At 46.1% G+C, this 25,855-nt stretch overlaps 1 protein-coding gene across 1 annotated transcript in view; it reads left to right on the top strand.

Moving 5' to 3' along the window:
* The first annotated feature begins 25 nt into the window (after positions 1-25).
* The window catches only part of DPYSL2 (dihydropyrimidinase like 2), a 149,978-nt gene continuing 124,148 nt past the window's right edge, over positions 26-25,855 (top strand). Inside the window, exon 1 of the mRNA XM_051842554.2 lies at positions 26-645. Within this exon, the coding sequence (XP_051698514.1) occupies positions 292-645 (354 nt within the window). The 5' untranslated portion in view covers positions 26-291. The remainder of the gene's footprint in view (positions 646-25,855) is intronic.

Below are 25,855 nucleotides of genomic sequence, written 5' to 3'. Positions count from 1 at the left end.
GCCCCGCCCCACGTTGCCGGGAACCGGCCGCGTCTCGGCTCCGGCTGCCGCAGCGGCGGCCCTCCCAGACTCAACTTTGCCGCTAGCTTGCGCGGGGGGCGTGGGCAGGGAGGGGAGAGAGCGGGGTCAGGGGGCGGGGCCGGGAGGGTGGGTCGCCCGCTCGCCAGCCCGCCTTCCTTTCTGTGCACCTTGCGGTGGGCAGAGAGCGGCAGCGCGGTCTGTGCACGCGGAGAGGGAGCCTGAAGGACCAGCGCACGCACGCACGGACGGGACCCTCCCCAGCCCCGCGCCATGGCCGAGAGGAAGCAGTCCGGGAAGGCGGCAGAGGACGAAGAGGTCCCTGCCTTTTTTAAAAATCTGGGCTCGGGCAGCCCCAAGCCGCGGCAGAAATTCTGTGGCATGTTCTGCCCGGTGGAAGGGTCCTCGGAGAACAAGACCATCGACTTCGATTCGCTGTCGGTGGGCCGGGGCTCGGGGCAGGTGGTGGCCCAGCAGCGGGACGTCGCCCACTTGGGCCCGGACCCTCAGACGCCGTACTCGCGGCAGGGCCGGCGCGCCGGCGGGGAGCCATCTGTTGAATCCGGCAGGAAGGTGGAGATACGGCGGGCCTCGGGCAAGGAAGCCCTACAGAACATCTACGACCAGGTGGGTGTGTGCGGGGAGGTAAGTGGGTGCGGGCGCTCGGGCGCCAGCTCGCCCCTCGCCCCTGCAGCCTGGGCGCCTGCCTTCGTGCCCTGCCGCGACCGCGGCCTCTCCGCCTCCGCACGCGCACCCCACCCTGCCCGCCCCTTCTGCGCGCAGGGCGCGGCGGTGGGCGGCCGTGCGCCCACAAAGGCTGCTCGCGCTTCCCCGGGCTCGGGGGTTGGGAAGTGGATGGGCGTCAGGGACTGGCCGATCGGGGTCTGGGAGGAGAGGGGGTCGCCCTGGGAGAGGGGTGGGCCGCGGTTCCATTCTTCTTAAGTCCTCCCGGGCCGGCGGCTTCGGGTTGCAGTTGTGGCTGGGAGCCCCACCCTTTTTTTGATGCAGCTCGGAGCGTGCGGTGGAGGTTGGCGTGGAGGCCCGCGGGCTCCCGGGGGGTCGGGAGGGGCGAGGGCTCGGACCGCCGCTCGGCGCCGCACCTGCTCCGGCGCCCTCTCCGCCCAGGTCCCGAGCTCGGAGGTCAGGACCATGGCCAGCGCCTCCCTGGCCCGCCTGGCAGCATCACCACGCTTGGTTCCTGTTTGCCTGGAGAGAAGAGTGAGGAGGCCGTGGAATCCCCCGGTGGAAACCAAACCGCTGCTAAATAGTCCGTGAGGAGAACAAAGTTCCGCCAAGTGTTTCCGCAAGGGCTTCCCAGAGCGCTCCCACCGCTGTTTGGGAGGCACTTTGGGGCAGGCCTTCAGTGGATTGCATTCAAAGGGTTAAAAAAAAAATAGAATACGGGGGAGGGGAGGAGAACCCCACCCCTCATAGCTGAGATAGATTGTCAGATCAGACCCTTTCTACTGTGTTCATGTGGAAACAAAGAAGGCCAGTTTGGTCGACCTTGATTTTAGGAAATGTTTGCCGTCCACTGGCAAATACGAATCTCGAGCCTTGGAAGTCCAGTAGTTGTCTCACACACAGTTTTTTCTCCATCAGGATGACCTTTGCCCTTGTGCAGTTTTTCACAGCCTCATTTCTCAACTGATAATTTCCAGTGCGAAATATCTTCACGCTTCTTTGCTGTTTCTCTTCCAAACTCATGGGTGAAGATGAAGAAAGATCAATCAGTGAATAGTTATTTCTTGAATATCTATTGTGTGTCTTGCCCTGTCATGTGGGGGAAGGTTACTTATACAAAGTTCAAGAGGTTTCTTCTACAGGGGCTTCCAGCATAGTTGGGAGTGGTCTCTGCTATTCCCTGAGGGATTCCATGGCATTTCTTTCCCATCAGGTTTGCATACGTACAGCGAAAGTGCTGGAGGACAATTAAGAGTTGGTGATAGTGGTTAAGCCATGATGTTACCTTTTTCCTGATATGGCATAGAGCTTTGAAGCTTTTGACTTTCATAGTTGTAGGAAAAATAAAATTGGTATTATTTTCAAAAGCCAAGGCAACTAATGACTTAATTTATATCCACTTCCTGGCCCCATCCTTGTATTGGGGAATGTCTCATATCCATATATCTCTTTGAGTCAACCAGAAGAACCTAAATTAAAAAATAAAATACTTGCTTGGTTCCAAGCAATCAGACAACTGAAATAAAAGTTTCCAATAATGTGATTTACACAGAAAGCAGAGGGAGTATGAAGGACTTTCCTGAGTGAACCTTGAGTGAGAGCCGAGATGGTGAAGCATCGTGTTTGTGTGAGTAGCTCATAAATGGCAAGTTGTGCTGGTAACACTGATGCCCCAGAGGAAGCAGAAACACACCCTGAGAATCAAGAGGAGACCATGCTGAAATGGCAGACCAGGGCTCAGGGTGGAGAGTGGCCACCATCATTATCCTAGCAGTGAATTGAAGCTCAAATTTGAAAGGCATAGTCTCACTGGGTTAAATAACTCATCTCTCTTCCTGCCCTTTTGAAACTCAGATGTTTGATCATTAAAGCTACTTCTTCAAACATACCCCAGATTTCATAGGAATTATAAGTTGTAAAGTTATGGCTGTGCATGTGGGAGGAGAGAGGCATTTGAAGAGTAGAACATCCAATCCAAAACCAGGCTATTTTAGCCTCTGCAAAGGCACATTTGCCCCTGTTGCCTTGTTGTTAGTGATAGAGGGAAATCTAGCCTGGCCTTTGTGTAGCTTCCTTGATTTTCATGTTCAACCTTGCCTCATCACATAAAGGCCATTCCTGTGGAATTTTGTCATGCATGACTAAGCAATTTGTCACAGTGCTTACAGTGTTTGAATATTTTATGTCCTTCTAAGAGGGAAAAGGCACGTATGTATACATGTATAACAATAGTAATTTTTTTAAAGATTTATTTATTTTTATTTGAAAGGTAAAGTTACACAGTGAGAGAGAAAGAGAGACATACAGAGAGAGATCTTCCATCCGCTGGTTCACTCTCCAAATGGCTACAACGAACAGTTCTGGGCCAGGCCGAAGCCAAGAGCTTCATCTGGGTTTCTCAAGTGTGTGGCAGGGGCCCAAACACTTGGGCCATCTTTTGCTGCTTTCCTAGGCACATTATCAGGGAGCTGGATTGGAAGTGGAGCAGCCTAGACTCAAACTGGTGCCTATATGGGATGCTGGAACTGCAGGCCTGCGTCTTAACCTGCTATACCATGACACCGATTCCAACAATAGTAGTTTCTAAATGCACACTTGGGCCCACCATTTTAACTGAATTGAGTAATCGTTAGTTAGTTTTTAGCTAACCTAAAACTAAAGCATGACAACAGTATCTACAGGCACTCCTCCTGCAAACCCTGGCACAGAGTTGAGGGGGACTAGAGTAGGTGGATCCGAGGCCATGACTCATGCCTTTCCTCCTCCCTGAACTGTATTGATATGTGTTCTTGATGCATGGTCAGCAGTGACCTTGCTAACCTGATGTACTAGGAGTCCTGCTGTTCCTCTTACAATGCTTAGCTCAAATGCCATATGGTTTATGGGAGATGTGGGAGATTTATGGCTTGAATTGGGCATTTGAATGCAATATTCTGAGCAGGCCAGCACCAGAAAGCAATGGTGTGGCTTGACCTGGGGTGTCAGGTTTCCATGAAGGAGAGAGCAGAAGTGAAAGAGAAAAGTTTCTCGCATTGCCTGTAAGTCCACATCGGGCTGCAGTGAGGCTGCATTGCTTACTACTGCTTGTGAGGGACAATGGCGAGCAGAAGGTCCATTCTGTTGGTTTCTTCCTCTCTCGCCATGCCCATGATTGCTCCAACCTTCTCCCTTCCTTCCACCCCAGACATGATTTAGCCATAATCAGCTGCTCAGCTAGGTTACTGGATCCTGGACATGCCTTCTGAAGGGGTCTCCAGGCCCTCTTCCCAGCAGCAAGCAGCCCACACAGGCTAGAGTGACAGGGAAGTGATTCTGTTCTCCAGGGCAGGTTACATCAGTGAACTACAGAGTGCTATTGAACTTGGTTCATGAAATGCTTGCTGATATTCCCTTCTGTTCTGCGTCCCCATCCCCTCTCCCCTCTCCCATGCAGATTCTCTCTAGGCCCGGGATGCCAGAGCTCTGCTGCCCCTCACTGTTCAGTGCCATTACCACCCATTCTCAAAGTGATGTCCCTTCTTCATCTTAGGGGCAACAGATTCTAAGATCTCTGTCTTTCCCTTTGCCCCCTTCTCCCATTCAGAATTCTTTCCTGTGTTACTCTCAGTTACTGCAAAGAAATCTCAGTGATTAAAGTCGTCTATCCTTTGAGTGAATGACTGATATCACATGTCCCCAGAGATGCTTGTTTGATAACAGACTAGCCCGTGAAACAGAATGAATATGTCCTTAGTGGGATGTGTGGTGGAGATTTGGCTCAGAGCCTAGAAATAATTTAATACTGTGGAGGCCACACTGGTTTAAAAGAGGAGATACAAATATGAACATTTGTCTGTTCAGGATTCCAAAAAACCTGAGAGCCACCTGAGTTCAAAGAGAGGAAATTGGGGTTGGGGGGAGACTTAGAGAGGGCAAAGAAATGATGCTAGTCCATACTTATTGCTTGTTCTTGATTTTCTTGATTATTGAATCAATCATGTAGTTAGTTAAATTTGACAAAAATTTGGGATTGGCATTGTGGCACAGTGGGTTAAGCTGCTCCTTGCAATGCTGGCATTCCATATCGGAACACTGCTCTGCTTCTGATCTGGCTCCCTGCTAATGCACCTGGGAGAGCAGCAGAAGATGGCCCAAGTGCTTGGGCCTCTGCCACCCGCATGGGAGACTCGGATGAAGTCCTGGGCTCCTGGCTTCGGCCTGGCCCACCTCCAGCTGTTGTAGCCATCTTGGGAGTGAACCAATGGATGGAAGACCTCTTTCTCTCTTTCTCTCTCACTCTGTGTCTGTCACTCTACCTTTACAATAAATAAAATAAGTATTTGAAAAAATTTAAATTGACATAATACACATGATATAAAATTTACCATCTTAGCCATTTTTAATTGCACAGTTCAGTTGTGTTGAGCACATTCACATTGTTGTGTGACCTTCACCACCCTCCATCTCCAGAATTTTGTATGATTTTTTAAAACATTTTTGTTTATTTGATAGGCAGAATTACAGAGAGATGGAGAGACAGAAAGAAAGGTCTACTATCCCCTTTTCACTCCCCAAATGGCCACAACGGCCAGAGTTGGGCTGATCTGAAGTCAGGAGCCGGGAGCTTCTTCTGGGTCTCCCACATGGGTGGAGGGACCTAAGCACTTGGGCCGCCTTCTACTGCTTTCCCAGGCCATTAGCAGGGAGCTAGATTGGAAGGGGAGCAGCCGGGACTTGAACCAGCACACGTACGGGATGGTGGTGGCAAAGGCAGAGATTTAGTTGACTATGCCACAGTGCCAGCCATGCATAATTTTTTTTCAAGATTTATTTATCTGAAAGAGTTACAGAGAGAGAAAGAGAGAGGGAGAGGGAGAGAGAGAGGGAGAGAGGGAGAGAGAGAGAGAGATCAATCTTCCATCTGCTGGTTCAATGTCCCGATAGCTGCAGTGGCCAGGGATGATCCAGGCTGAAGCCAGGAGCCAAGAGCTTTACCTGGATCTCCCATGTGGGTTCAGGGACCCAAGCACTTGAGCCATCTTCTGCTGGTTTCCCAGGTCATTAACAGCTAGATCTGAAGCGGAGCAGTTGGGATTCAAACTGGTGTCCCTATGGGATGCTGGTGTCACAGACAATGGCTTTACCCAGAACTCCACAATGCTGGCCCCATTTTTTTTTTCTTTTAAAGATTTATTTTATTTATTTGAAAGGCAGAGTTCAGAGAGAGAGGGGGAATCTTTCATCTTCTGGTTTACTCTCTAAATAGCCACAGTGGCTGGAACTGAGCAAAGCTGAAACCAGGAGCCTGGAACTATATCTGGGTCTCCTATGTGGGTGGCAAGGGCCCAAGTACCTGTGCCGTCTTCCACTGCCTTCTCAGGCATGTGAGCAGAGAGCTGGATTAGAAATGGAGCAGGTGGGCCTTGAACCATGCTCGAATGGAATGCTGGCATAGCAGGTGTTGGCACCATAATGCTGGCCCCAGTCCAGAAGTTTTCCATCTTGCAAAACTGAAAGTTTATACCCATTAACACTAAATCCCCATCCTCCCCCTCCCCTTCCCTGGCAACCCCCATTGTATTCTTTGTTTCTATGAATCTGACTAATTTGACTATCACATACAGGTGACATCATACAGTATTTATTTAAATTTGAAAGGTAGAGAGACAAAGAGAAACAGACACAGAGAGATTTGTCCATTGGTTCACTCCCCAGCTGCCTGCAACAGCCACGGCTGGGCCAGCATCCAGGTCTCCTGCGTATGTGACATGTCTCTAACTGCTCAGCCGTCACCTGCTGGCTCCAGGATGTGCATTAGCAGGAAGCTGACCTGGAAGATGAGCTGGGGCTTGAACTCAGGTGCTCCATTTTGAGATGCAGGTGACATCTTAACCGCTGTGCCAAATGGTGCCCGAATCCCTGCAGCTTTTGTTATTTGCGACCTGCTTATTTCATTTGGCATGATAATCTCTAGGTTTATCCACATTGTAGCATGTGTCAGAATTTCCTTTTTTGAGGCTGAATAATATTGTTATAACAAATCATTAATAAGTTAAAAACATGTTTCTGAATTAGTAGGTGTGCTTCTAATTAATTGTGGAAGTGAGAAGGGTTGTGTTTGAAGCCTAAGGCCTGAGTAAAAGAAAACTTTCACAAGCTAGCCAGCTTCTGCCATCTTTCCCCTTGTAGCTCAAGGATGGCCAGGAGGATTCTTGTTATTGACCCTCCAGTGACAGCGGCTGGCCTTGACCATTTACACGTTCTGTAGCTCACAGGTGCATGGGTCTGGGCATGGAAATCAGGGCGGGGAGGGCAACTTTCCCAGCCCTGGTGAAGACTGGCTGGGAATTTTCACAGGTCCTTTGGTTCAAATGTCACTTCTGTTTCCTTGAGAAGGAAGGAAACTCAGAATTGGTCATGCATTTGAATGTATGTTATGTTGAATGTCAGAGCTTGAAAGAGATCTGTAGTGGTTTAGCAGTGCCGAAAGCGATGCCCAGAATTCTGTGTCCTGCTATGGAATTCAGGTGCTGTCCCCACACTGGGGTGGAGGTCTCCTGTACTCATGCCTGCTGCAGTTATCTACTGGCAAAACCTTGTGATGTATGTGGCATTATGTAACTCGATGTTTTTACACCCCAGGGTCTACACTTCAGAATGTATAGAATGTTTTATTTTAAAATCTTCCCTGAAAAAAAAAATCTTCCTGATACCCTCTGATATAGGTATTCCCCTCTTCCTGTAAATAAAGAAACTGAAGTTGAATGCTGTGTGTGTACTGACTGAATTCCTTTTTTTTTTTTGTCTTTAAAGATTTATTTATTTATTTATTTGACAGGTAGAGTTACAGACAGTGAGAGAGACAGAGAGAAAGGTCTTCCTTCTGTTGGTCCACCCCCCAAATGGCCGCTACGGCCGGAGCTACGCCGATCCGAAGCCAGGAGCCAGGTGCTTCCTCCTGGTCTCCCATGCGGGTGCAGGGCCCAAGCACTTGGGCCATCCTCCACTGCACTCCTGGGCCACAGCAGAGAGCTGGCCTGGAAGAGGGGCAACCGGGACAGAACCCGGTGTGCCGGCGCCGCAAGGCGGAGGATTAGCCTAGTGAGCCGCGGCGCCGGCCACAATATGGTTTTATGGGCAAAATATTTTATATCTCATTTTATGCTTTCCGTGATGTAGGTCCTGTGCTTAAAGCTCAGTGTAAATCATTAATTCTAAGATGGCTCTGATAAATAGTGTTACTGTTGATCTTATTTTGAACAAGAACTATCTGAAGGTAAAGAAAACTTGCAAAGCAACTTGCTGATGAAAAACCAGAGGCAGGATTTGAACCCAGGATTATGTAAACAGCCCCTTGGTCACGTGAAATAATGAATTGCTTTCTGTATTAATTATCTTTTTCTTATTTGCTCTCCTAAGAGTTAACTATTGCAAAAAAAGGTCTGAGTGCTTGCTTTTTAAAAAATTTTTTGGTAATATACCCTTGGAAGCCATCTGTAACATGGCCTGTTGATTTGTCTTTATGAATGTGCCCTCAACTGCTGATATTCCGTCCTTCATTCTTTCCTACACAAGGCATGTCATCAAATATTCCTGGGACACAGGCCAACTCTGACAGTTTGAATGACATTCCATTCTAAGATTAGAGCAATGTGATGACAATATGATTTTTCAACTTGATGTAAATCATTGTCTTAGTCAATTCAGGCAGTTCTAACAATCACTAAAGATTGAGTGGCTTAAACAACAGACATTTATTTCCTACAGCTCTGGAGGCTGGAGTCCAAGACTAAGATGCTGACGGATGCAGTGTTTGGTGAGGGTCCTCTTCCTGCTTTGTTGATGGCCGTGGTAAAGCTGTGGTGGAGAGAGAGGAAGAAGGCTCTCCGTGGCTCTTTTATCCTCCCAAAGGCCCACCTCCCAGTACCACCCCATCGTAGATCAGGGTTTCGATGCATGAATTTTGGGTGCTAACAAACTTGCGGTCCACAGCAGCTGTGAAATACACGCAAATGCTGAGGGAGTCCTCAATAAGACTGTTGGCTGGTGGGGCTGTGGGCCATTTGACTTTCGTTAGTTGGTACCTGGGTAGCAAGGGCCAAAGCTGCGCACACTCGGGCTGCCTTGCCGGTCTTGAAGGACATTGGGGTTTGTTTGCCAGCACTTGTAGACACCTTGCACAGACTGCTTGTGAGGGCGCTGTCTAGTGGAAAGAGCTCTTGAGTCAGGAGCCAGGAAGCCTGGCTGCAAGCACCGCTGTGTGACCTGGAGCTGGCATCGGTATTGACAGGAATCTCTACGGCTCCTTCTGTCCATGTTCGTGAAGGCTCCGAAAGAAAGCTAAGGTATTCCTGGCTGCTCTTTTCATTTTTTTGATTTAAAATTGAGGCAAAAATCATATAACATGAAATCTTAATGTTAACTATAGTAAGTGTACATTTCTGTGGATTTTAGTACTTTTTTAAAAAAGATTTATTTATTTATCTGAAAGGCAGAGTTACAGAAAGGCAGAGGCAGAGAGAGAGAGAGAGAGAGAGAGGGAGAGAGGAGAGAGGGAGAGAGTAGAGAGGTCTTCCAGAGAGAGAGAGAGAGAGAGGGAGAGAGGAGAGAGAGAGAGAGAGAGAGAGAGAGAGAGAGAGAGGAGAGAGGGAGAGAGGGAGAGAGGGAGAGAGGTCTTCCAGAGAGAGAGAGAGAGAGGGAGAGAGGAGAGAGAGAGAGAGAGAGAGAGGGAGAGAGGAGAGAGGAGAGAGGGAGAGAGGAGAGAGGGAGAGAGGAGAGAGGGAGAGAGGGAGAGAGGAGAGAGGTCTTCCACCCATTGGTTCACCCCCCAAATGGCCACAACGGCTGGAGCTGCGCTGATCTAAAGCCTGGAACCAGGAGTTTCTTCTGGGTCTCCCACATGGGTGCAGGGGTCCAAGTGCTTAGGCCATCTTCTACTGTTTCCCCAGGCCACAGCAGAGAACTGGATTGAAAGTGGAGCAGCTGGGACTCGAACTGGCACCCATATGGGATGCTGGCACTGCAGGCAGCAGCCAAAGCACCAGCCCTGGATTTTAGTCCTTTTACAATGTTGTACATCCATCATCGTCATCGAATTCCAGAACATTTTCATCACCCCAAAATAAGTTCTGTGCCCATTAAGCAGATACTCGTATTAACAACTTCAGCCTCAGCCTCTGGCAACCACTGATGTGCTTTTGTCTCTGTGGATTTGCCTTTTCTGGACAATCGTTGACCTTTGTGTAGGCCTTCTTTCACTCAGTGTAATTTTTTAAAAAGATTTATTTATTTATTTGAAATCAGTTACACACAGAGAGAAGGAGAGGCATAGAGAGAGAGGTCTTTTTTTTTTTTAAAGATTTATTTATTTTACTTGAAAGTCAGTTACACAGAGTGAAGGAGAAGTGCAGAGAGAGAGAGAGAGAGAGAGAGAGAGAGAGAGGTCTTCCATCCACTGGTTCACTCCCCAATTGACCATAGTGGTCAGAGCTGTGCTGATCCCAAGCCCGGAGCCAGGAGGTTCTTCTGGGTTTCCCATGCGGGTGCAGGGGCCCAAGGACTTGGGCCATCTTCTACTGCTTTCCCAGGCCATAGCAGAGAGCTGGATTGGAAGAGGAGCAGCTGGGACTAGAACCGGTGCTCAAATGGGATGCTGGCACTGGAGGTGGCTGCTTTACCCACTATGCCACAGTGCAGGTGCCTTGGTGTAATGTTTTTAGGGCTCATCACATTGTGGCATGTCTTTGTGCTTCATTCCTTTTTTATGTAGATTACATTTTGTTTTTCTATTCAGTCTGTTTAATGGATAGTTGGGATGTTTATACCTTTTAGGTATTTTGAATAATACTGTTATTTACAAGGTTTTAAATATATATTTTTTCCCTTTTATTGGATCCTTTTTTGTGGAACTGCCAAGCTGTTTTCTATGGTAACTATACCAAAACTTGTTATTTTCCTGTTTTCAAGTATAACCGTTTAGTATGTGTGAATTAAGTAGGTCTTCATTTGCATTCCCTGATAACTAATGATGTTCAGCATGTTTTCATGCACTTTTTGGCCATTTGTATGTCTTTGTTTATTCAAATCTTTTCCCATTTTTTTAAACCTAGTTTATTTGTCTTGTTGTTGAGTTGTATGAGTTTTTTATATATATATTCTGAATATTAGTCCCTAATCAGATAAATGGTTTGAAAATATTTTCTACCATTCTGTGGGGGTTGTCTTTGCACTTTCTCAGTAGTGTCCTTTGATGCACAAAAGTTTTTAATTTTGAAGAAGTCCAGGTCATCTTTTCCTTTGTTTATTGTGCATTTGGTGTTATATTATCCCTGGCTGTTCTTAAAATGGCTGGATCAACTGAAATGTAGCAAGGGAGTTCCAGGAATGCATTTCCTAGAATCCTGTTCATGCAACTAAATCCTTGGAGAGTTTGAAACTCATTTAGAATAACATTTGCAAATGCTCAGTATTCTTGAGTATTGTTCACTGAGTAAGCCTGACCCTTTTATCTTATGATCCTGTTCATATGAAGAAAGTTCCTCCTATGTGTGCATATATAATACATTTGTGTTACATATATATATATATATATATTTTAATCAAAAATTTACATTCTAAGCCAGAGACTTTGGTGTTGCAGGGATGGTGCTGAGGAAGACAGCAAGCTGAACATATAGTAAATACATTTAAGTAACTAATTTAAGGCAATGAAAAAGTTTTTATTATGGTAACATATGCATAACATAAATTCATGATCCTGATGGTTTGAACTGTGCAATTCAGCAGTGTTAACTATGTCTGCACTGGGCTGCAGCTGATCATCGGAAAACTTTTCATCTTGCAGGACTGAAACTCTACTCATTAAACAACTGCTCTGCGTTTCCCTCTCCTCCCAGTCATCGAAAGTCTCCATTTTACTCTCTTTCTGAAGTAGACTGTTTTGGATACCTCATAAGTGGAACAATTCAGTATTTGCCATTTTCTAAAAAAGATTTATTTATGTATATGAAAGACAGAGAACATCAGAAAGAGAGAGGGAGACAGAGATCTTCCATCCACTGGTTCACTCTCCAAATGGCTGCAACAGCCAGGGCTGGGCCAGGCAAAAGCTAGGAACCAGGAACTCCATCCTGCTCTCCTACATGGGTGGCAGGGACCCAAGCACTTGGGTCATGTTCCACTGCCTTCCCAGGCACATGAGCGGGGAGCTGGATTGGAAGTGGAACAGCTGGGGCTTAACTTGGGGCTTTTACGTGGAATGCCAGCAATCAGTAGATTTCTGAATTGTGTAGTAATTTGTTGAGGAACTGACATACAGTTATACATTATGACTGTACCACTTTATGTCTCCACCAGCAATGCCCAAGGGTTCAAATTTCTCTACAGCTTCCCTTAACCTAATTTTTTTTGATAGTAGCTGTCTTAATGGAGTAATGCAGTCTCTCACTGTGGTTTTGATTTGTATTTCCCTGGCGATTAATGATGTTGAGCATCTTTGCATGAGCTTCTTGGACATTTGTATATCTTCCTTGGAGAACTAACTATCTGTTCAAATTCCTTGCCTATTTTTTTTAATGATTTATTTTTTTATTTGAAAGGCAGAGTTACAGGGAAAAGAGAGAGACAGAGAGAGATCTTCCATCTGCTGCTTCACTCCCCAAATGGCTGCAATGGATGGAGCCAGGAGCTTCTTCTGGGTCTCCCAAGTGGGTGCAGAGGCCCAAGGGCTTGGGACATCTTCCAGTGCCTTCCCAGGCATATTAGCAGGGAGCTGGATTGGAAGTGGAGAAGCCAGGACTACAACTGGCATCCATATGGGATGCCCACATGGGCAGCTGTACCTGTTACACCACAGCACTGACCTCCTATTTTTGAAATTTTAAAAAATTGAATTGTAAGAGTTCTTTGTATATGCTGGATAATAACCCATTACAGATATATGATTTGCAAATATTTTCTCCTATTCTGTAGGTTGCCTTTTCACTCTGCAGATTATGTCTTTTTATTTTTTTCCCAAAGAAACCTTTTATTTAAGGTATACAAACTTAATGCATTCATAAATACAACTTTAGGAACATAGTGATTCTTCCCACCATACCTACCCTCCCACCCACACTGCCACCCCTCTTTCTCATCCCTTTCCTACTACCAGTCTTCTTTTTTTTACTAAGACCTATTTAGAATTAACTTTATACACAGAATATTAACTCTATACTAAGTAAACAATTCAACAAATTGTATGAAAAAAAAACCTATTCAACAGTCGAGATAAGGGCTATTCAAAGTCATTGCATTAAGTTAATTTCACTTAATTTTTTTTGTAAGCATTTTTTGGAGAAACTTAATTAAAGAAGAATGCACAGATGATACATCTTTTGCGAGCACTAAGACATAATCTTAACTTACAAGAATATCCTCTGGGGCTAGCGCTGTGGCTTAGCAGGTAAAGCCGCTGCCTGCAGTGTTGGCATCCCATGTGGGCACCTGTTTGAGTCCCGGCTGCTCCACTTCCAATCCAGCTCTCTGCTATGGCTTGGAAAGCAGTACAAGATGCCCCTGCATCTGTGTGGGAGACCTGGGAGAAGCTCCTGGCTTCTGGCTTTGGATCGGCGCAGCTTCTGCCGTTACAGCTGATTGGGGAGTGAACCAACAGATGGAAGACCTCTCTCTCTTTGCCTCTCCTTCTCTCTGTGTAACTCTGACTTTCAAATAAATAAATAAATCTTAAAAAAAGGGATATCCTCCACTTAAAACACTAAAATGAAGTAAATCTTTAAGAACAAGTTTTATTATTAATTCTCATAATACAACATTTTGAGGACAGAGGTCCTGCATGGAAAGTTAGTGCACAGTGACTCCTATTGTTAATTTAACAATTAATGCTCTTATGTATGATGTCAGTGATCACCTGAGGCTCTTGACATCAACTGTCTAGGCTATGGAAACCTTTTGTATCCACAAACTCCTTCAGTATTTGGACAAGGCCATAAGCAAAGTGGAGGTTCTCTCCTCCCTTCAGAGAAAAGTACATCCCTCTTTGATGACCACTTCTTTCCAATGGGGTCTCATACACAGAGGTTCTTCATGTAGGATATTTTTTGCCACAGTGTCTTGGCTTTCCATGCCTGAAATGCTCTCATGGGCTTTTCAGCCAGACCAGAATGCTTTAAGGGTTGATTCTGAGGTCAGAGTGCTGCTTAAAGCTATTGTCATTCTAAAAGTCAGCTGTGTGGACTGCTTCCTATGTTGGAACACTCTCTCCTTTTTAATTTTATCTATTATTATTACCAAACACTTTATCCTATTTATATGATCAATGTAACACTTGATCCTATTTATATGATCACTTTAAAACTTAATCATATCCATATGATCACTTATAACACTTAAGATGGTATTTTTACCACCCAGTTTAAGGGGATTTGGGGTCCCATGGCAAGTTTTTAAATTGTACCTTTAGAAGTAAGTCCATAGGAATGTATGTAGAACTATTCAACTTTACAGTTATAAACTTCATACATTTCATAATTAAAACTTTAGGAACATGGTGATTCTTTCCACCATGCCCACCCTCCCACCCATACTCTCATCACCCTTCCTCCTCCCTCTCTTATTCCCACTCTTATTTTTAACTAAGATCTATTTTAAATTAACTTTATACGCATATGATTAACTATATGTTAAGAGTTCAACAATTAGTGGCCGGCGCCACAGCTCAATAGGCTAATCCTCTGCCTGCGGCGCCGGCACACCAGGTTCTAGTCCTAGTCGGGGTGACAGATTCTGTCCCGGTTGCCCCTCTTCCAGGCCAGCTCTCTGCTGTGGCCCGGCAGTGCAGTGGAGGATGGCCCAAGTGCTTGGGCCCTGCACCCCATGGGAGACCAGGATAAGTACCTGGCTCTTGCCATTGGATCAGCGCGGTGCGCCGGCCGCAGCGGCCATTGGAGGGTGAACCAACGGAAAAGGAAAACCTTTCTCTCTGTCTCTCTCTCTCACTTTCAACTCTGCCTGTCAAAAAAAAAAAAAAAAAAAAAAAAAAAAAAAAAAAAAAAGAGAGAGAGAGAGAGAGAGAGAAAGAGTTCAACAATTAGTATAAAAAAAAAAAACCCAAAACTGTTCCTAAACAGTCAAGACAAGGGCTGTTCAAAGTCATTGCTTCTCAAAATGTCAATTTCACATCTAGAGATGTACTTTTAGGTGTTCTGTTAGTTATCACAGGTCAAGGAGAACATATGGTATTTACCTCTTTAGGACTGGCTTGTTTCACTAAGTTCGATGTTTTCCAGATTCATCCATTTTGTTACAAATGACCAGATTTCATTTTTAAAAATTTTTCATTTATTTATTTTGCTGTATAGTATTCCATGGTGTATCTATCCCATAATTTCTTTACCCTTTCAGTTGATGGGCATTTGGGTTGACTCAACATCTTAGCTCTTGTGAATTGAGCTTCAATACACAAGAGGGTAAAGATATTTCTTTATATGCTGATTTCGTGTCCTTTGTGCAAATTCCCAGAGGTGGGGTGGCTGTATCATATGGTAGGTCTATATTCAGATTTCTGAGATATCTTCATACTGTCTTCCATAGTGGTTTTACCAGTTTGCATTCCCAGCGACAGTGGATTAGGGTACATTTTTCCCCATGTCCTCTCCAGCATTTGTTGTTTGTTGATTTCTGTAGGAAAGCCATTCTAATGGGGGTGAGGTGAAACCTCATTGTGGTTTTGATTTGCATTTCCCTGATGGCTAGTGATCCTGATCCTTGACCATTTGGATTTCCTTTTTTGAAAAATGCCTGTTAAGTCCATTTCTTCACTGGGTTGTTTGTTTTGTTGTTGTTGAGTTTCTTGATCTCTGTATATTTTGGTTATTAATCCTTTATCAGCTGCATAGTTTGCAAGTAATTTCTCCCATTCTGTCAGTTGTCTCTTCACTTTGCTGAGTGTTTCTTTTGCAGTAGAGAAGCTTCTCAATATGATGTAATGCCATTTGTCAATTTTGGTTTTAATTGCCTGTGCCTCTGTAGTCTTTTCCAAGAACTCTCTACCTATGCCAATGTCTTGCAGGGTTTCCCCAAGGTTCTCTCATAATTTGATGATATTGGGTCATAGATTTAGGTCTTTAATCCATTTTGAGTAGATCTTGGTGTAAGGTGTGAGGTAAGGGTCTTGCTTCATACTTCTGCTTATGGAGATCCAGTTTTCCCAGCACCTTTTGTTGAAGAGACTGTTTTGCTCCAGGGATTGATTTTTGGCTCCTTTGTCAAAGATAAGTTGGCTGTAGATGCTTGGATTGATTCCTGGAGTTTCTACTGTGTTCTATTGGTCTACAAGTCTGTTTTTGTGCCAGATCCAGGCTGTTTTGATTATAACTGCTCTGTAGGATGTCTTGAAATCTGGTATTGTGATGCCTCCTTTTGGTTTTTGTTCTATACGATTACTTTAGCTATTCAGGGTTTCCTGTGTTTCCATATGAATTTCAGCATCATTTTTTCTATATCTGAGAAGAATGTCCTTGGTATTTTGATTGCTATTGTAATGAATCTGTAAATTGCTTTCAGTAGTATTGACATTTTGTTGATATTGATTCTTCCAATCCATGAACATGGAAGATTTTCCATTTTTTTTGGTATCTTCTTTTATTTATTTCTTTAACATTTGGTAATTCTCAATGTAGAGATCTTTGACATCCTTGGTCAGGAATCTATTTCGTCTAGGTTTCCTGCTTTGTTGACATATAGCTTTTTGTATTAATTTCTGATGATTCTTTTTTTTCCCCCCTGTGGTGTCTGTTGTTACATTTCCTTTTTTCAACTCTAATTTTATTAACTTGGCTTTCAGATGCATTAGCAGGAAACTGGATTGGAAAGTGGAGGGGCTGGGACTTGAACTGACATTCTGAAATAAGATGCCAGCATCGCAGATGGTGGTTTAGCCCTGTGTGCCACAATGCTGGCCCCTGGATATTTTTATTATCTTTTGTGGATAATATTCCTGAGTACATCAGCTAGAACCACCAGGACCATGGTGGTGCTGAGTTTCTTGTTTGGTTTCTGACTTTAATCAGAGGGCCTGTTCTTATCCAGCATGTTTGAGAGAGATGCTTTCTGCCGCACTGTCAGTGTCCTGTAACCAGTGACCCCCAGTTCAGTCAGTTGCATTTTATTACTTGTTTCAGAAAGAGAGAACACACACCATGGAAAGCTGTGGGGCGTCTCTGTGAGAGGGTGTTAGAGGAAGATTTGAGCTCTGCTTGTGTGAGTTTGGGGGCCCAAGGAAGTGAGAATTTCCCATGAATTGGGTGCTGTCAGAAGTGGGATGATTCTCATGGCATAAGACTAAAGCTGGAACAAGAAGCATTTGTATCAGTTAGGGTATTGGGAGTTCGGTATTTTGTGCTCTAGACAATGGTTTTTTTTTTTTTTTTTTTTTTTGACAGGCAGAGTGGACAGTGAGAGAGAGAGAGACAGAGAGAAAGGTCTTCCTTTTCCGTTGGTTCACCCTCCAATGGCCGCCGCGGCCGGCGCGCTGTGGCCGGCGCACCGCGCTGATCTGATGGCAGGAGCCAGGAGCCAGGTGCTTCTCCTGGTCTCCCATGGGGTGCAGGGCCCAAGCATCTGGGCCATCCTCCACTGCACTCCCTGGCCATAGCAGAGGGCTGGCCTGGAAGAGGGGCAACCGGGACAGAATCCGGCGCCCCGACCGGGACTAGAACCTGGTGTGCCGGCGCCGCTAGGCGGAGGATTAGCCTAGTGAGCCGCGGCGCCGGCTCTAGACAATGTTTTGTTTTATTAGACTTGACTATGGAGTGGTCTTGTTTTTACCTTGACCCATCCTGGACAGGAGTGGCCTTGTCTGATGCTGATGTTCTGTGAAATTGTTTAGGTTCAGCAGGGCAATATCCAGCCCTCACTGTGAGTGACAGATCAGCTCTTGGCATCTGTTTGGTTTCTCAATGGACTGTTACAACCAGAGATAGCTGTGACAGGTTATAGTCTCTGGTGTTTTATTTCTGTTTCTGTTTTAGACATAGCCTACCCTCCACTCAAAATACCAAATGGTTTCCTGAAAGTTTGTCTTCATGTTAGGAGCTGTCCCCTTTGGAATCCAGGCTTTTAGTGGAGGGGCGTGGGCCCTCTGACCCTACTTTCTGACATAAGGTCCCAGTCAATTCAAGCACCTTGTCCAGCTCCCATTTTCTGGCTTTCAGACATAGTCGCACTTCAAAAATTAATTTGGGGGACAACCTAAGGGATGCTTCCTTTTCATGTTACCAAATAAGGATATTTAAAACAATTACCATTTAGAATCATCTCATAAAATCAAGGACATTTTAGCACTAAACTGTAAAAGGAAATTAACTATAGAAATTAAAAATATGCATAAGTTGGGCTTTATGAAAAATTGAATGTGTTGTCCTTATTTTTCTCATTCCCAGATTTGTGAAACTTTGTCTCAGCTTCCAGATCTGCCTTGGTTGAGGTGGCACCTGTCTTGGCTCTTCTTGTCTACCCTCAGCCCCTTTTCCTGCAGGGTCATTTCTAGGAGTTGGTGTCTCTGTTGGATGAAGAAATATGGATCTTTGTGGACCAGTAAAATGTATCGGGGATTTTTTTAAAAAGATTTATTTATTTATTTGAAAGGCAGAGTTAGAGGCAGAGAGAGGGAGAGAGAGGTCTTCCATTTGCTGATTCTCTCCCCAGATGGCCACAACAGCTGGAGCTGTGCCGATCTGAAACCAGGAGCCAGGAGCTTCTTCTGGGTCTCCCACCTGGGTGCAGGGACCCAAGCTCTTGGACCGTTTTCCTCTGCTCTCCCAAGCCATAGCAGAGAGCATCAGAAGTAAAGCAGCTAGGCCTCGAACTGGCACTCATATGGGATGCTGGCACTGCAGGCTTTACCCACTATGCCACAGCGCCAGCCCCTGGGATTTGTGTTAATCAAGTATGGCAAGATGCACAAATATGGCATTGCCCGCCCAAAGGAAGAAGTCTTTCTCACAGGTCGCTGGGGACAGGTGATAGAGCACATCCTGCGAGGCCAGGCAGGAAAGCGGGGGGAAGTGTGTGCCAGAGCCCCCATGGGCAGGCACAGGAAGGCGAGCACAGTTTTGTTTGCCAGTTCTTACAATTCTGACGGGCACAGAGGCTGTCCCTAGTTACCTGGTCCCTGATCCTGCAGTGGTTACGGCATGTGGCGAGTGGCCCTGAGTTCCAGAGCTTCAGAAAAGAGGGAGATGGGATTGTGAGCTCTGGACTGGTAGAGCAGCTTCCAGGAGAGCTGTTTTACTAGCTGAAGAATTGGCCAGTCCCTGGAGGAGCAGACCGTCCAGGCTAGCAAGGCCTCAGAAAAGCAGAAAATAAACAGGCCTGATTAATACAGCAACACTAGCTGGCAATAGCAGACTTTAGATTATTACAGAATTCTGGCCTTAGGTGTCTGTTGGTCTAGTTTTACAAAACTGTCAGGCACTTTTGTATTTTTATGATTTTCATCAATAAGTTGTTGTTGGAGTGTTGTCTCTGGAGCTCCTGGCTAAATTCTTTTTATAGAAAATACTGTTGTATCAACTGCTATTATTTTTAAAGGTTTTTATTATTATTATTTATTTGGGAGGTAGAGTTACAGAGAGGGAGAGACAGAGAAAGGTCTTCTGTTTGCTCGTTTACTTCCCAAATGGCTGCATCCGAAGCCAGGAGCCATGAACTTCTTCCAGGTCTTCCATGTGGGTCCAGGGGCCCAAGCACTTGGGCCATCTTCTACTGCTTTCCCAGGCCATAGTAAAGAGCTGGATTGGAAGAGGAGCAGCTAGGACTAGAACCAGTGCTCATATGGAATGCCAGTGCCACAGGTGGTGGCTTAGCTCACTATATCACAGTGCCAGCCCCAAGTGCTGCTATTTTTAAAATATGTGTAATTATTTATTATTATTTTCTACTTATTTTATTTGAAAGAGAGAGAGAGAGCCAGGTACAGAAATCTTCCATCCATTGATTCATTCACCAAATGCCCACAACAGCCAAGGTTGGTCCAGGCTAAAGCCAGGAGCCCAGACTTCAATCTGGGTCTTCTATGTTGGTGGTAGAGATCCAGCTACTTGAGCCATCATCTGCTGCCTACTAGGGTGTGCATTAGCAGGAAGCTGGATTAGAAGTGAGGTAGCTGAGACTTGAACCAGGCGTCCCAAGTGGCTACTTAACTTCTGTGCCAAATACCATCTCCAAATTATCTTTTTAAATCTGGAAAACCATCATCTTGCTTTTCTTTTTCTTTTTTAAAAAGATTTATTTTATATTTATTTGAAAGTTAGAGTTATGGGATGGCGCTGTGGCTCACTTGGTTAATCCTCCGCCTGTGGTGCCGGCATCCCACTTGGGCACCGGTTCTAGTCCCAGTTGCTCCTCTTCCAGTCCAGCTCTCTGCTATGGCCCGGGAAGGCAGTGGAGGATGGCCCAAGTGCTTGGACCCCTGCACCCACATGGGAGACCAGGAAGAAGCACCTGGCTTCTGGCTTTGGATTGGTGCAGCGCCGGCTGTGGTGGCCATTTGGGGAGTAACCAATGGAAGGAAGACCTTTATCTTTGTCTCTTTTTCTGTCTATAACTCTACCTGTCAAAAGAAAGAAAGAAAGAAAGAAAGAAAGAAAGAAAGAAAGAAAGAAAGAAAGAGTTATATAAAGAGAGGAGAGGCAGAGAGAGAGAGAGAGATAGAGGGAGAGAGAGAGAGGTCTTCCATCTGCTGGTTCGCTTCCCAAATGGCTGCAACTGCTGGAGCTGTGCTGATCCGAATCCAGGAGCCAGCAGCTTCTTCTAGGTCTCCCACATGGGTGCAGGGGCTCAAGGACTTGGGCCATCTTTTACTGCTTTCCCAGGCCATAGCAGAGAGCTGGATTGGAAGTGGAGCAGCCGGGACTTGAACCGGTGCCCATATGGGATGCCAGCACTGCAGGTGGCAGCTTTACCCACTGTGCCACAGTGCTGGCCCCAATCATCTTACTTTTCTAAACTTGATACATGTTTAGAGTTATAGCCACATCACTGAAACCAATGGAGGTCAAACCTATCCATTAAACTGCTGGATCTTTAAATTTTTTTTTATTTTTTTAATTTTTATTTTTTGGACAGGCAGAGTGGACAGTGAGAGAGAGAGACAGAGAGAAAGGTCTTCCTTTTCCATTGGTTCACCCCCAATGGCTGCTGCGGCTGGCGCACCGTGCTGATCCGAAGCCAGGAGCCAGGTGCTTCTCCTGGTCTCCCATGCGGGTGCAGGGCCCAAGGACCTGGGCCATCCTCCACTGCACTCCTGGGCCACAGCAGAGAGCTGGCCTGGAAGAAGGGCAACCGGGACAGAATCCGGCGCCCTGAGTGTGCTGGTGCCGCAGGGAGAGGATTAGCCTATTGAGCCGCGGCACTGGCTTGGATCTTTAAATTTTAATTGTAAATATTTTACAAATGAACCAAATTTCTTTTTTTGGGAATCATCTTTTTATTGAGTTTTTAAATTTAAAATACTTTCACATTAAAAAATTTTATTTGGAAGTCAGGTAGAGAGAGGTCTCCCTTCCACTGGTTACTCTCCAAATGCCTGCAGTAAGCAAGGCTGGGTCAGGCACAAGCCAAGAGCCTGAAACTCAGAGTCTCCCATGTGGGTGTCAGGGATCCAACTACTTAAGCCACCACCTGCTGCCTTCCAGGCTGTGCATCAGTGATAAGCTGGGATCTGGAGTGGAGCTGGGACTCTAACCCAGCCCTCTGATATGGGAGGTGGGGGTCCCAAGTGGCATCTTAACTGATGAACCAAATGCCAGACCCTGAACTAAATTTTTTATAGGGGTTTGATGATGCCAAATTTAGTGCAATTAGTTAGAAACAAATCAAAAACAACAAACACCCTGTCACCTACAATTCTGCTCACTAAATCTCCTCTAACTGTTTTCAAGGAATTAGCAGAACCAGGATTTCCTGGAAGGGTTAGCTTTCCTTCCTGACCACCTAGTAACAGTGAGTACCGTAAGCAGCTCTTTGTCTTAGCAATATTAGCTCAACAATAGCACACCAGCAAAAGTGTGTCGTTGTAATGTTATTTCTTGTAATAGTCTTTGATTGGTCTGTGGTAGTTTTAGTCTTATCCTAATTGGGTGAGACCCTGACATTATCATGGAGTAGTCAGTAATTGAGCTCTGCATGGAGTCACCCAGGTTTGGAAGCATGCAGAGCCACGTGGAGCTAGTCCTTAAACTTCTTAGGCCCGGGAGCGCTTTGGCTTGTTTTTAGAGACCTTTCACATTTAACATCATCACCAGTTGCTCCTTGTCCATTCTCCTGTCCATTTAGTTGGGAAAAGATACGCTTCTGTGAGAAAAGTAGTTCAGTATTGTGTTTCAGGCTTCATTCTTGTGGCTTACTTGAATGCCACTGCAGAATCTGGTGTGCAGAAGATTAGGGCGAGTTCCACGCGTTCTGGTGAGCTTCTTTGTGATACCAGATGGGGCTTTGAGTGGGTCGCCCATTTCCTTGTTTGAAAAGAGGACATCACAGTCACAATAATGTGGGTTGTAGTGAAGACTGAATATTGTTGGTGAAACGCTTGGCCTGAGTAGGGGCTCAGGCAGCTCACCTGCTAACACCGTGAAGTGAGTGAGTCAGAGGTGGACGTGAGTATAAATAACTAGGACATCATTCGATGAGGCCGACAGGAAAGGTGTGGAAGCGTTGCTATGGGATGCTATGGGATTTAATTTATGAGCTCAGACTGCAAATGAACTTTCAGTTCTTTCCAGTGTGAAGACAAACGCTTTACCTCTTCTCGTTGTCTTCTGCACGCTTCCATCTACCTTCCCTCCATGGACGGCTAGCCTTTGTTCATGGTGGATAGTGGGGGGAGCACAGGGGACTCCGTTATCTTCTCACCATGGGATTCATCTTCCCCAGCGCTGGGCCTGTCTTCTTTTGCAAGCTCACTGCTCACAGCATCACAGCAGAGGGGTTTCTCCTCTGCTGATCACCATCCTGCCCATGTCATCTTGAATACCATCATTTCCTACCTCCTGAAACTACCACCCCCATCATCATTTTCTACTTTATCACATTATGTATTTATTTATTTGAGAGGCAGAGAGAGAGAGAGAGAGAGAGAGAGAGAATGAGCCAGTGAGCCCACCGTCTGCTGGCTCATTCCCCAGATGCCTGCAGTGGCTGGGGCCAGGTTAGGCCAAGGCCAGGAGCCAGGAATCCAGATGTCCCACATGGATGGAGGGACCCATCATCTGCTGCTTTCCAGGGCATGCATGAGCAGGAAGCTGGAGTCAGGAGCCAGGACTCACTCTGGCACTCCAGTATGGGATGCAGGTGTCCTCAGCGTGGAGCCTGATGCCCAGGCCTGTCCTTGACCATATCTTTCAGGATACAAATATTCTTCTCCATTAAACAACACCACCACTTAGAAAATCCTGCAGTGGCTCTGTTCCTCTTCATAGCACACTTTTCTGAAGACATACTTACTTGCTCTCCTGTTTCTTCATTTCCATTCACTGTTTCAGAAAATCAACTTATGTACTTAATCCCAGAATATATTATTAAACAGAGAGATACAAATTATGCCTACTTTGGCCACTATTTCTATCCTGGTCCCTTTTCCTGACCACAGATGACCAGGTTTATTTATTTTTTGGTAATGTTCCTTCTTTGCTATGAATTGCATAGTTATGTATGTAGTATTATTTGTATGTTTTCTATAAATCTGTATCAGCAGCCCATACCTTCTTTCTTTGTGTTTCAGGGATATATTTAGTATATATGACTTATAGTCATTTATATAAATTTACCCCCTTTTAATACTGATATTAACAAAAATTACTAAAGTTTATTGAAACTGGCCATGTTCCAATAACTGCCTCATTGCTTAACGTGTGGTTACTTTTTTAGGTTTTTCAATGAATCTGGAAAGTAGATTTTTTTATTTTTTAAAGATTTCTTTATTTATTTGAAAGGCACACTTACAGAGACAGAGACTCAAGGCAGAGGCAGAGAGAGAGGTATCTTCCATCCACTGGTCCACTCCCCAAATTGTCGCTCCCCTTCTTTGTGGAGGAACGACACAGGACCCTGCGCTGTTCTTTTGTCTGCTCGGCCCTCCCCGGGTTTGCTGCTGGTTCTTCCCGGGTTGGCTACTATCCCTTCCACCTCCGTGGAAGGGCAGTTCCCCCTGGCCACATTCCCCACTTCCGCGGGGGAGCGGCACACCGCCGGCCGGCTCTCTTGGGGGCTGCACAGGTGTTCCCTCAGATAGATGTTCCCCTTAGATGTTCCTGGTGCATGTTGTCTCTCTCCTCCTTTATAGTCCTCTTCCACCAATCCCAACTCTGCTACCCACATGCCGAGTACACTGCTCTCCTCCAATCAGGAGCAGGTCCTGCTGTTTATTGGTTGAACTGGAGGCAGCTGTGTAGAAGCTGTTTCTCCCTTCTCAGCGCCACATTGTGGGAGAGCAGATGCATAGAATAAGTCTTAATTCCAGTAACTTAGTCTAGTCCGAGTTGCTCCCCACACCAAATGGCTAAAACAGTGGAGCTGGGCTGATCCGAAGCCAGGAGCCAGGAGCTTATTTTGGGTCTCCCACCCGGGTACAGAGGCCTAAGGACATGGGCCATCTTCTACTGCTTTGCCAGGCCATACCAGAGAGCTGGGTCAGAAGAGGAGCAGCCGGGACTGGAAATGGCTCACCTATGGGATTCTGGCATTGCAGGCGGAGGCTTAGCCTACTATGCCATGGCACCGGCCTCACGGCAGGTCTTATTAACTCCACACACACACACACACACACACACACACACACACACACACAAGGAAACTGAGGCATAAAAAGGCTAGATAACTTGTTTAAGGTTTTATGCCGTGTAGGTGATGGAGTCAGTATATAAAGTCTGGCATTTGACTCCACAGCCTGTGTTGTTGTTGTTGTTCTTCTTCTTCTTCTTCTTTTTTTAAGATTTATTTATTTATTTGAAAGGGTCACACAGAGAGAGGAGAGGCACAGAGAGAGAGAGAGAGAGAGGTCTTCCATTCGCTAGTTCACTCCCCAGTTGGCCACAATGGCTGGCCGGAGCTGCGCTGATCCGAAGCCAGGAGCTTTCTCTGGGTCCCTCACGCGGGTGCAGGTGCTCAAGGACTTGGGCCATCCTCCACTGCTTTCCCAGGCCATAGCAGAGGACTGGATCTGAAGGAGCAGCTGGTTCTCAGACCTGCGCCCATATGGGCTGCCAGCGCTGCAGGTGGCGGCCTAACCTGCTATGCCACAGTGCCCACCCCTAGAGTCCATGTGCTTACTGTATCATTCTGTAGTGTGAATGTGCCATGGCACTCACATTTTTCTGCTGTTCCCAGTTTTTTTTTAATTTTAATTTTTTTTTTTTTTTTTTTACAGGCAGAGTGGACAGTGAGAGAGAGAGAGAGACAGAGAGAAAGGTCTTCCTTTTGCCATTGGTTCACCCTCCAATGGCTGCCGTGGCCAGCGCACTACAGCTGGTGCACTGGGCTGATCCAAAGCCAGGAGCCAGGTGCTTATCCTGGTCTCCCATGGGGTGCAGGGCCCAAGCACTTGGGCCATCCTCCACTGCACTCCCGGGCCATAGCAGAGAGCTGGCCTGGAAGAGGGGCAACCGGGACAGAATCCGGCGCCCTGACCGGGACTAGAACCCGGTGTGCCGGCGCCACTAGGCAGAGGATTAGCCTATTGAGCTGCAGCGCTGGCCCCCAGTTTTTAATTTATCATAAACAAAGCCTCAGGGAACATCCTGCACATGCTTGTGCATGCTTGTAAGGAAAAATCTGGGTCATGGTGTAAGGATATTTTTTTTTTTTTGACAGGCAGAGTGGACAGTGAGAGAGAGAGACAGAGAGAAAGGTCTTCCTTTGCCGTTGGTTCACCCTCCAATGGCCGCCGCGGCCAGCGTGCGGCGGCCAGCGCACCATGCTGATCCGATGGCAGGAGCCAGGTACTTATCCTGGTCTCCCATGGGGTGCAGGGCCCAAGGACTTGGCCATCCTCCACTGCACTCCCTGGCCACAGCAGAGAGCTGGCCTGGAAGAGGGGCAACTGGGACAGAATCCGGCACCCCGACCAGGACTAGAACCCGGTGTGCCGGCGCCGCTAGGTGGAGGATTAGCCTAGTGAGCC

The sequence above is a fragment of the Oryctolagus cuniculus genome, chromosome 2 (genome assembly GCF_964237555.1).
Source record: "Oryctolagus cuniculus chromosome 2, mOryCun1.1, whole genome shotgun sequence".
Lineage (NCBI taxonomy): Eukaryota > Metazoa > Chordata > Mammalia > Lagomorpha > Leporidae > Oryctolagus > Oryctolagus cuniculus.
Note: the sequence above shows the minus strand (reverse complement) of the source record. Positions and strands in the feature narration are given on the sequence as shown.